Source organism: Herpailurus yagouaroundi, unplaced genomic scaffold (genome assembly GCF_014898765.1).
Source record: "Herpailurus yagouaroundi ecotype Mexico unplaced genomic scaffold, PumYag 142, whole genome shotgun sequence".
NCBI classification, from domain to species: Eukaryota; Metazoa; Chordata; class Mammalia; order Carnivora; family Felidae; genus Herpailurus; species Herpailurus yagouaroundi.
The window spans coordinates 32,109,529-32,121,602 of record NW_024412397.1 but is presented as its reverse complement, the minus strand read 5'-3'; the positions used below and the strand labels follow the sequence as shown (position 1 = coordinate 32,121,602).

Genomic DNA, 12,074 nt, shown 5'->3' with positions numbered 1-12,074 from the left:
TTATTTACCAAATAGAGGACTATATTTTAAAAACAACGACAACAAAAAACCCCCAGCTATTAAACTGCTGAATCAGAGAATAAAGCACTATAAAACTTCTGTAATTATAAGCACATGTACTAGCACGTGTACATACACAGATAGACACAGATAGACTGATAGAACAGCAGAAAAAGCCCAGAAATAGATCCAAGTACATATGCAAATTAGTATATGATAATTAGTGGCATTTCATTACTGGAACATAGTCGTGGGGAACTGGTTAGCCATTTATAGAAAGATAAAATCAGACCCATACCTCACATCATATATTTCGAAAAAGATTAAGTCAGATCCATACTTCACATCATACGTAGAGAAAAATTCCAAATAGATCAGGGATTTAAGTATTAAAATGAAACCTTACTAGTACTTTACTGTCAGTGTAGGGAAAGCTTTGTAATCATGTTATGACTCAAAATCTAGAGACTGTAAAAGAAATGATTGATAAATGTGACTATGTTAAAACAATCATATGGCAAAACACTATAACAAAGTCAAAAGACAAGTGACAAACTGGAAGAAACTCTTTTTGACCTACATCACAGACAAAGGGATGAGTATCTAATGTATTGAGGATTCTTAAAAACTGAAGTAATAAAGGACCAGAAAGCCAATTGGAAATCAGGAAAAAGATATGAACAGATAATTCACACATGCAAAATAAAAATAAAATAAAAAAATCCCTTAAGCAAAGACAGTATGTTCAAAACTAATGGCTTTGGCTATAGGTAAAATAGTCCATACCAAGTATACATATGTATGTTCAAGCATTATGGTCACCATCCCTTCCATCAGTCACTGCTGGCAGATGTCCCAGGGTCATTAGTAGCTCATAGGAAGAGGGAATGCTTTAGTCTGGGTTGTCAGGGAAGATTTTAGAGTAAAGGTGATACCCGAGTGGGTATGAAAGCCTTGAATATATGAAGAACGAGGGGGTATAATGAGGTATTTTAAGAAGCTGGAACGGTATGTGCATATTATGGCACTAGTGAAGCATAAGGCATATTTAGTTTCCCTATCTCAATATGGTGACATTTAAAAGAAACATACACAGGGGATGAAAGTTGTAACAAGAATAAAATGTTAATTATTTTAAAATGGTTTTAAGTAAGCAACTACTTACTTTTATATTTATAATTGGCTATTGAAACTTCCTTTTGATGAAGTTTACATTATTGATTAATTTTATAAATAATTTATAGGAGAATTTAGTTGAGAGCAAACATCACAAGCTTGCCCGGAGTTTAAGAAGTGGACCTTCTGACCATGATCTCAAACCTAATGCTGCCACAAGAGATCAACTAAATGTAAGAGAATTTATGGACCAATAATATAAAAATAATGAAATGTGTAATTTAGTTGCAATTGATGTGATAACCACTTCATTTGAAAGTGATTCAGGTGCATGTGTTTTCCAGGGTAATGAAATCTGCATAACTTCAACAATTTTGCATTTTCTGTATGTTTTTTGAAATCAATTTTGGGGCTTTAAGAGAATATATTAATCCTGGAGACAGAGAGACAAATAGTATATACTTTCTTGATATAGTGGTCTGGCCACCATATAGAAACTGGCCCCAAGGTACATTGCCTGAGGGAAAGCCGTGGTGTGCAGATATGCATTGTTGTGTGCTTTGACTTGACAGGGAAAGTGTTCATTATTTATTTCCTTTTTCCTTTTGGAAAGAAAGGGGGATTTTGTTATTTTGATATGGTTTATTTTTGGTTGAATTAAATGAGCTCTGTAGTTACAGATTTCTATATGGAGTGTGACTTATTACATCGTTTTTTTCTGTCCCTGCACTCTAATAATATCCTTTTTTGGACTGAGAAGTACAGCAAATTTAAGCCTTACTCTGCTTCATGTACATTTCTCTACTTCTGTAATATTCTATTATAGAAATATTTAAATAAATGAAAAATTTTAAATGAAATGGAAATACATAGGAAGAATATATTTAACCAACGTAGTTCTTTTTTTCTTTGTTGTAGATTATTGTGAGTTATCCACCAACCAAGCAACTTACATATGAAGAACAAGATCTTGTTTGGAAGTTTAGATATTATCTCACTAATCAAGAAAAAGTGAGTATCTTGAATATTTTCGTATATCAGATTTATTTGCAAAATTTGTTACTAATGAAGAGGAGAGGTAAAACTGCCATGGAAATAAAATGTTATTGTCAAAATAAAAACATGCTATAGAGCAATATATATGATACTTCATTTTTTAAATATTACAAAGAGTATATACACAAAGATACATGTACCAGTTTGTTGCTGCATAGATTATGTATAGGTGCATAGTTTGAATGGGTTAAATCAGAGAGACTTGGGTTCACTTTTGGTAACACTACTTATTCTTACTAGGTAAGGTGAGGAGAATTGCCTTGGAAGCTTGGTTTCCTCATTTTTCTGGTGATGACAATCCTTGATAGGTGAGGTAATACTGGTGAATAACCTGGCCAAGTACCTGGCACATAGTAGATGCAGAGTAAATGTTTCACCTCTATCTTCATGGTTCTCACCTCTTTGAACTTGGATGACTACCAAACTATTTATGTTATTAAAAGGAATATAGAACTTTGGAGGAGATGTGCCTAGAGAGGGAGTATGAGAAATGTAATTTGAAATGTATAAGTTGAGTCATAGAGTGGGATCCATCTTGGCATGCGGAATAGAGGCAAGGTCAGAACTAGACATTTGCTTTTCTTTTTTTCTTTTCTTTTTTTAATTTTTTTTTTTCAACGTTTATTTATTTTTGGGACAGAGAGAGACAGAGCATGAACAGGGGAGGGGCAGAGAGAGGGAGACATAGAATCGGAAACAGGCTCCAGGCTCCGAGCCATCAGCCCAGAGCCTGACGCGGGGCTCGAACTCACGGACCGCGAGATCGTGACCTGGCTGAAGCCGGACGCTTAACCGACTGCACCACCCAGGCACCCCGACATTTGCTTTTCTTAATGAAACCATGGAGTTACTAAGTTTCTGGAGAGAATTAGGATAAAGTAGTCAGCACTAGATTACAGTCTAGGGACTTGGTTCTGAGACTTAGTGGACTGTTGCCACTAAGAAGCTTTTTGAGTACTGGCAAATCACTTCCACCTGTCTGAATTTTAGTTTCTCATATTTAATATGAGTTGATTAAATGTGAACTTTAAGTCTCTTTTAGTGTTTAAAATAGTCTGTAAATTCTTAGAACATAGGTTCAAGGGCTAACCTTTAAGATATAAGAATAATAACCAGTATCTGTTAGTCAGCCACAGTATGCCAGGGATCTTTTAAATCCCACAACAACCCCAGAATGTTGGTGTGATCATGAGTGTTCTGTATATGAGGAAGCTTGAGTCTTAAAGACATTAAGGAACCTGTGCAAGAAGCACAAAGCTCTTATACCATCTTGATGTGCTCACATCTGTGAATTAGAGGAGAACTTAGTGGATTTTAGAGAAAATATTTGCAACATCACGTACATGCCTCAGCAGGAATTATGAAATGTGTTGGGCACAAAACATAGCAGCACAGGAAAATTAATATCTGTCAGAAAGCTATTACATAATTATATGAGAATGAATGAATATGTTTTACAATCTCATGAGACAGTCTTTAGCTACTTTAACTTGTTTTTCTGAAACAATTTTATTTCTTTTCATTTCTAAAGTAAAGGTAAAAATTCAATTGCAGCTCATCTTAAACTTTCCAGCTTTACTTCTTTATCTTTTATTGATGCCTTGGGAAATTCTTTGTAGATGAATTATATTAACTCTCCTTACATCCTTAACAAGAGTGAAAAAAGAATTTTAAATTTCCTATAGCTTTGAGTGTTATTCTCTTCATGACTGCAAAAAAGGAAATATTCATCAATAAAAACTTAGGTTGTGATTCTGGGTTTCATAAAAAGATTGAGTTAGTACATGATACTCTGTTAAATGAAGAAAAACCTTGGTCACAGAAATTGCATCTTGAATGTAGAAGAGTGTTTGCTAAAACACACAGCAAGATATTGAATTAAACCTGTTAGAATGTATGGGTTCAAGAAGCATAGAAAAGATTTACAGAGCAGAACTGCCTTAGATAGAAACACTTGCAAGAAAAATTGTTTGTTTAAACAAGTAGTCACTTCCCACCGAAATTCAATTACTTCCAGATATGTGCAAAAGAAATAAAATGCTCAAGTGATATAAAGTATGTGACAAGTTTCATTTAACTAGTTGATTTCAAGTTTTTGAAATGTGGGTGATGAAACTTCAGTTCTCAGGACACATTATAGGATTCTTATGATCACTAGAGTAGAACAAACAATATTTCTTAATGTTTGGGAAGCACTTTTCAGTAGACCAGATATATATATTGGCTTTCAAGTGACCAGAGGAATTATTCACACAGCCACATTTGTGTCTTTGTAATAATTTAAAATGGGTTTTGTAGAAAACAAATACTCTTGTACTCCTGTCCCTTAATTTACTTACACAAAGAAGTTCTTTCCGTGTCAGTTTCTCTGAAACTGATTTAGGTTATTTGGCATTGGGCCCTGAAGCTGAAAAGATTTGGTGTAGAGAAAACAGTGGTCAAAAATTGATGGAAATTAGTTCTTACAAACTTACATTTCTTATTTACTTTTTAATTAAATTTGGTCTTTCCACCTATTTTTTTCTAAATGACCTGTCTTAAGTATTTTGGATGAAAACCTTCTACTCTGGATGTGATGTTGCACCTACGAAGTTCACAGTAATCGCTTTATCTAGCAAAACCAGTGAAATTCAGGAACATTTTAAAAATTTGTGGTCCATACTATGTAGAACTATTTCTACATAGTATGGAAAGTGGCTTATTATTATGAAATCTAAAATGTGAATATTGTAACTTTTCAAAACCAATAAATGGTAAATGGCTTCTTATAAAAATGTTAATTGAAAATAACTTTCTTAATGCCTTTCTGTTATCTTTGGGGGAAAAAAAGCATAGGAACTGTCACACAGTGGAGGTAATAGTGATGCACTGAATGTTCATATGAGGCTTTCCTGAAGTAGCTGTTGGGACCGTAACATCAGGACAATAATCATATTTGTGCTGTCAAGAAGTCGATGAGGAGCAGAAATGAATTCACTTCAGCAAGCAAAGTTACCACTTTGGCCTAGTAATATTTAGACTCTAGGCTTCGAGATACCATTTCTCTGTCTTTATATAAATTAAAACTGTTTTTAGGGAAAGGATATTTATACAGAATCAAAATGGGGAAACATAAGCATGTAAATTGATTAAAGGTTATCCTCCTAATAAACATTTAGGTAATTACTATAATAGATATGTAGAGTATAGCAAGATCAGTGTGCTATGATATGAAGGAAATTTCACAGAGCAAAAGATTGGTCTTAAAGTTTGAATAAGCTTCGATGATATTTTTTATGTGATGATCATTTTTCATGGAGAAGAAAAGCATGAGTAAGGCAGCATGTTAAGTTCAGAGACAGAAAAATTTGTGTGAATGGCTATGAAATAAACAAGTTGGAGTCAGTTTGAGCCTTGGATTCTAGCTTGGGAGTTGGATTTCACTGGTGATAGGAAACCACTAAAGCAACAGAGTATGTCTTAAGAAGTGATGTTTTAAGGAAGTTGAATCAGGGTGGGTTGGAGCAGGTCTGAGAATGAAAGAAGAGACCTAATTAGGAGACTCATGTATGATTTTGAGAGTGATCTTGGAGGGCAGGGGAAGGAGAGGAGAATGTGTAAGATGACTTGGTGACAACTCCCAGGAGTTAGGCTTGAGTGCCTGAAATAATGAAATAGGGCAAATGGAAGGAGCAGGGTGAGCAGATATTTTCAATTTTGAAATTAGAAGCACAACTGTGATACTGTGATCTAATAAGAATATATGCTTGGTTTTTGTTTCTGGCACAGTTTCTAAAGCCCTGGGGATTTCCTGAGTGGTAGGGATAGGGGTGGTGTCTTTTTGTTATTCATAATAAGCCCCTTTCAGCCATACCTGAGTTTATGCTAATGAGGTGATTCTTGCAAGATGGAGCTGGTTGCTAGAGGAACCAACCAGATGAATATGATTAGAGGGTTGGAATTTTCAACCCACCCCATGACTTCTGGGAGAGGGACTAGGCATTGCATTAATGAACACTGGCCAGAATAAATCAAACCTATGTAATGGAACCTTCATGAAAACCTATAACAACAAGGTCTGTAGAGCTTCTGGGTTGGTGAATGCATTCATGTGACAGGAGAGTGGCACATCCAAACTTCTATAGGGACAGAACCACCTCTGCTTGGGACCCTTCCAGACCTGTCCAATGTACCTTTTCATCTGGTTATTCATTTTGTATCCTTTGTAATAAACCAGTAGTAATAAGTAAAGTATTTCTGAGTTTTGTGAGCTATTATAGCAAATTACTGAGCCTGAGGAAGGTGTCATTGGTAACTTCTGATTTGTAGCGAAGTCACACACAAGTGTGGGCAACCTGGGGATCCAAAATTTGTAATTGGCTCTAAAACAGGAAGCAGTTTTGTGAGACTGACCCTTTAACCTGTGGAATCTTCAGTAACTCCAGGTAGTTTCATAATTGAACTAGATTTTGGGACATCTAGTTGGTGTTCTCAGAGAATTAAGCAATTGTTTGGTGTGGAAAACGACACATTTGTTGTCAGAAGTGTCCTGAGTAGAGGAATAGATTTCCCTTTAGCAACAAATTAGAAATTTCCCATAACTTAGTTGGTAGAAGTTAAAAATAGAGATATATATGATGAACATAGTTTTTTTCAGCTCTGAAGTGATTGTGAATGTGATTCTAAGAATAGGAGATAATAGTGAAGAGGTTCTAAGATCAGAAGGGAGGTTAATTAAATACTGCTATTTAGGGGCGCTTGGGTGGCTCAGTCGGTTAAGTGTCTGGCTTAGGTCATGATTCATGGTTTGTGAGTTTGAGCCCCGCATCAGGCTTTGCGCTGACAGCTCAGAGCCTGGAGTCTGCTTCCGATTCTGTGTCTCCCTCTCTCTGTCTGCCCTCCCTCCCTTGCTTGCTCTTTATCTCTCTTTCAAAAATAAACATTAAAAAAAAATTGGAAATACTGCTATTTAAAACATGGCAATAAAAGTGGTAATGTTGTCATTTGACATTGCACCCAACATCAGAAGTAGAATAACAATAATATCAGATGATAAAATAATTAACATCAAATATATATTATTTCCAAAGTACTGTTCTATACATTTGCGTTCAGTAACTTATTTAATCATTACTGCAACTTTATAGGACAAGTCACTTAAAAGTTAAATAATGTGCTAGAGGTGACTCAGCCAAAAAGTCATGGAGCTGGGAATTAGGATTTGACCTCAAACACTCTGGCTCGAAAGCCTGTACTCTCCATTTATCAGTGGAAACTCTAAAGATAAAATTGCTTTTGAATCCTTAAATTTACATACATCAGTACAGCATCTTTAAAGGGCCAGGAATTAAGTATTATTATTGCTTCAGATTCTTACATTTTCTATCTTTCTCATTTCCCTTCTCCTTGTTTTCCTTCTTCATTCTACTACCTCTTTGCTTACATTTGTAACATTCAGCATTAGAAAGTTGTATAATTCTTTGTACAGTGTCTTAAGTTCCTTGGAAGCAGCATGCTATAAATCTTACTAGTAAATCTGTAAATCTGAGAATCTGGGGGTTAGATTGTTTCAGTCACTGAGCTGAGTACATCAGCATGCTGCAAGATTTGCTTGTAAGTACATATCTGCACATTTCTATTAAGACTGCTGATGTGCTGTGAAATGGAAAAGGTTTTGCTGTAGTTATTTAAGAAGTATTGCTTTGTTTCAACATTCAACATAGAAATGCATTCTAGAAGTGAAAAGTAAAATGCATGGAATAAGTTAGAAGGGTGGTCTGTGTTCTTACATGGAGAGGGAGCACTGTGCTAAATGGCATGCTGTCGGTACTGAAGAAATGGATAGCTACCCTTTCGGAACAGACTCCAGTTGTAGAGATAAGAATGCCCACAAAAGTGTTTGGCAGTTAAGAAGAGCATCATTTGAATGAAAGGGGTAAAATTGAGGTAAGTACTAAAGGAAGAGCTCAAAGTTGCTGAGAACTTACTGGAAAAGTTGAGTCTGACAAGCTGGCCTTGAAGATGACATTACTGTTTGGGTGAAGAGCATGGGGAAAGCTTGTAGACAAGAATTAGAGAGTGATGTATTAATTAGGTTAAGTTGGTTGAAGCATAGAGAATGGGAGTTAGCTTAATGAGAGAGGATTGTGGTGAGAAGTATCATTGAAGTGTTTTGAGAAAGAAGCCAAGGTTTTGTTGTTATGTTTGTTTTTTGTTTTGTTTTGTAAATTAGAGTGATCCTATTATCTAATGGGAAACCACACTATAACAATATGGTAGTCATCATTAACTGTTGCAAAAGTTGTCCATGTATTGGGGGGGGGGGAGTTAAATTTACTCTCATTCTCTGCAATGAAACGGACATTGGGAGGAAGTTACATGAAAACACTTCTGTCTTTTGGTTCATTATAGTTAAAAAACAACAAAAATGGCTTCAAAGTAGGTACTTTAGAAATTAGCCATTGGAATTACTTAAATATTAAGTCTCTTTTTGTCAGGGATATTAGAAGATACATTTCTGTTGACAATTGGTGGTTCATGCTAACATTACTTCCAACTTGAGCTTCTGAGAATTCCTGTGAAATGATTAGAAGAGAAACTGGTATTAAGGCTCTTAGCTAGAAGGCTATGCTAAACTCTAAATGTGTGGTATAGTGAGAATCAAGCTGAGGGGAAAAATGCAGGAAATATTGCTTGGGAAATAATGGACAGGAATTGGTAATGGATTTAGGAGATCAGTGTTGATGGAATAATGGCTCTATGGGGCATGGATTTAGCCAGTTAGGAGATGGCAGTGCCTTAATGGTAGGGAGGAACCATCTGGTGAAAGATGCATGGGCTCAGAGTTAGTGGATCCCAGTTTTGGGTGTAGCTTCTTCACCATTTTGAGGTGACAGGCAAGCCACTGACTTCATTGAGATTATATACAGTTTGAGCACTGGACTAGATAATCTCCATCGGGCCTTTTTGCTTAATTTACTTAAATCAAGAATAAGTTAGGTCATGGGCATTAGGGTTCATTTTATGTCATACTAACCAATAACTGTGTTTTGTTGTCCAAAAGGGCATTTTCTTCAGAACTGTATTAGATTACTAATGAAAAGATTTTAGTTGGGCAGAACAGGAATTTTAAATAAAAAAAAAAAATTTTTTTTTAACGTTTATTTTTGAGAGACAGAAATAGAGCATGAGCAGGAGAGGGGCAGAGAGAGAGAGAGAGAGGGACACACAGAACCGAAGCAGGCTTCAGGCTCCGAGCTGTCAGCACAGAGCCCGACACGGGGCTCGAACTCACAGACTGCAAATTCATGACCTGAGCCAAAGTCGGACGCTTAACCGACTGAGCCACCCAGGTGCCCCAGGAATTTTAAATTTTAAAGTTATCTTTGTTCAAGAGATGAATTCATAGACAAAGAGAAAGAAGAAAATGGGATCAGCCAGGAAACTGTTCCCAGTGGGGAGATGTGACAATAGAGATAGTTTTTTATGGAGAACAAATATACAACCTTGTTAAAAGAGCACTTATTATGTATGCAACCATGAATGATATGCTCGAAGGTCATTTATTTACCTGGACAATCTTGTAAAAACTTTAGATAGTTATGCTGCTTGTCTAAAGAAGTGAGGTTCCAGAAAGATACTACAAACAGGTAGCTGAATCATAGAATATTTGTTGCTGCTTCTGTGTTTTTCTCTATGCTTGTTTGTGTGGAGTTTTTGTTTGTCTTTTAAAATAGTTACTTCTCTGTGTAAGAGATGTACATATTTAATTTAGTTTGAGCCCTCATGTGTGAGTATCTAGGAAACCCAGTGATCCTGGGGAGGTTTGAGAGTGAGGTTCGTGGTAGGGATTGTACTTTTGCTTGACTTTGAACTCTTTTTATTTATTGGCTGCAATATTTCATGTCCCATGTTGATGTTGTAAAATGAAGGTTGTTTGTAAAACATCTCATGAGAATATGTACGCCTCTTTATTTCCATGTCTTGAGGCCTGCACTATTTTGTTATTAAAAATTTTTTTTTTTAATGTTTATTTACTTTTGAGAGAGAGAGAGAGGGTGGGGGGGTGGGCAGAGAGAGAGGGAGACACAGAATCTGAAACAGGCTCCAAGCTCCGTGCTGTCAGCAGAGTCCTAATCCGGATCTTGAACTCAGGAACCGTGAGATAATGACCTGAGCCGAATTTGAATACCTCACTGAAGGAGGCACCCCAAGGCCTGCGCTATTTTAAAATAAAAAAGGAAAATGAGGAAAAGTCAAAGAAAACTTAAAAATTTGTAGTGCTCTGTATAGTGGTTTAACTTGAAAAATGTAGGGTCGCCTGGTACAAGGTACAAGCCAGTACCTTCATGTGGGTTCAGACTGGGTGGCTCGTCCGTTAAGTGTCTGACTTTGGCTCAGGTCATGATCTCATCACAGCTTGTGGGTTCGAGCCCCGTGTCTGGCTGTGTGCTGACAACTCAGAGCCTGGAGCCTGCTTCGGATTCTGTGTCTCCCTCTCTCTCTGCCCCTCCCCTACTCACGCTCTGTCTCTCTCTCTCTGTTAAAAATAAATAAAACCTTAAAAAAAAAACAAAGAAAAAACTAAGCTGAAAAATGTAAAGTTACAGGGAACATGCTTTTTTTTTTTTTCTTTCTGTCCTGCAGTATTTTTCTAGGAACATATGTGTAACTATGTTTAGTGGTTACACATGGAGTCTGTCATCAATTCTGTGACTTTGTCATCAGGACCAAGTGGGAAACTGCCTACTCACTCTTGACCTTTCCTTTTCCCAGGTAAATAGGCTGTTGTTTCTAATGTTAAAATCTTTTCTGATTTTAGGCTTTAACAAAATTCTTGAAATGTGTTAATTGGGATTTACCTCAGGAGGCTAAACAGGCATTGGAACTTCTAGGAAAATGGAAGCCAATGGATGTAGAGGACTCCTTGGAGCTTTTATCCTCCCATTACACCAATCCAACTGTGAGGCGTTATGCTGTTGCCCGGTTGCGACAGGCAGATGATGAGGTACATTGTTACTCATTACTCTTCTTTGGGTACATTTTAAACTAGAGCCTGATTATAGACTCATTTACTCCTCCCCACTCAGTCCAGTGTGTGTGTGTGGGGGGGGGGGGGTAGAGAGAGGGAGAGAGAGAGAGAGATAGGTAGACCAGACCAGAGAGAGAGAAAGAGAGATTTTTAGAAGGGAAGAGGATATACTAGGTGTGTTTTCAGAAGTAAAATTAAAATATTCCTCCAAGGACTCTTCTGTGAAATGAAAATTTACTTCCTGATCTGTTACATGATAGGACAATCTCTCCCAGGACATTTACCTGGCAGCAGAGCTTGTATTGCTCTGTCTGGAAAAAGGAATTCTAATGAAAAATGGTTTAATGCGGCACCAGCTAGGGAATAATTCAGATCCCCTCTATCAGTCAGTATACAACAAGCCACATTTAATTGCAGCCTTGAGAAGCCCTTGGGGCCTTTAAAGCATAGAGATGCATGGTCATCTTATTCTCCTTCAAACTTCTCCTTTAAACTTTCAGCTGCTGACAATTACGTGTATATGTAGATTTTCTGAAGGTGGTTTTGAATCCTCTGGAAAGCCAAGCCTGCAAACTTTATGCTGGCTATTTATATACATATAAAACCACCAGGGAAGGAGGAACACTCTGTGGACACAAAGCATTGCTGGATTTTGAATTGGAGTTATTCCTAATAAGATAGAGTAATCCAGCAAGTTTTTTAACGTACTAATTTTTATATGGTGAATGAATGCCTTTTCCAAACATAACCTAATAATTTATGCTAGCCTGCAGGGCTTATGGGATACAGGATAACTTTTCTCAAGTCTCGATGTATATAGCAATGTTGATTCCATAGAATAACTAATACTGAAGATCTTTTTTTAAAAAAAGTCATTTTGAATTTGTAGTGG

At 36.6% G+C, this 12,074-nt stretch overlaps 1 protein-coding gene across 1 annotated transcript in view; it reads left to right on the top strand.

The window, feature by feature from the left end:
• The window catches only part of PIK3C3 (phosphatidylinositol 3-kinase catalytic subunit type 3), a 145,160-nt gene that overhangs the window by 49,663 nt on the left and 83,423 nt on the right, over positions 1–12,074 (top strand). The window contains exons 8-10 of the mRNA XM_040478958.1: positions 1,245–1,349; positions 2,035–2,127; positions 10,973–11,158. Coding sequence (XP_040334892.1) covers positions 1,245–1,349; positions 2,035–2,127; positions 10,973–11,158 — 384 coding nt within the window. The remainder of the gene's footprint in view (positions 1–1,244; positions 1,350–2,034; positions 2,128–10,972; positions 11,159–12,074) is intronic.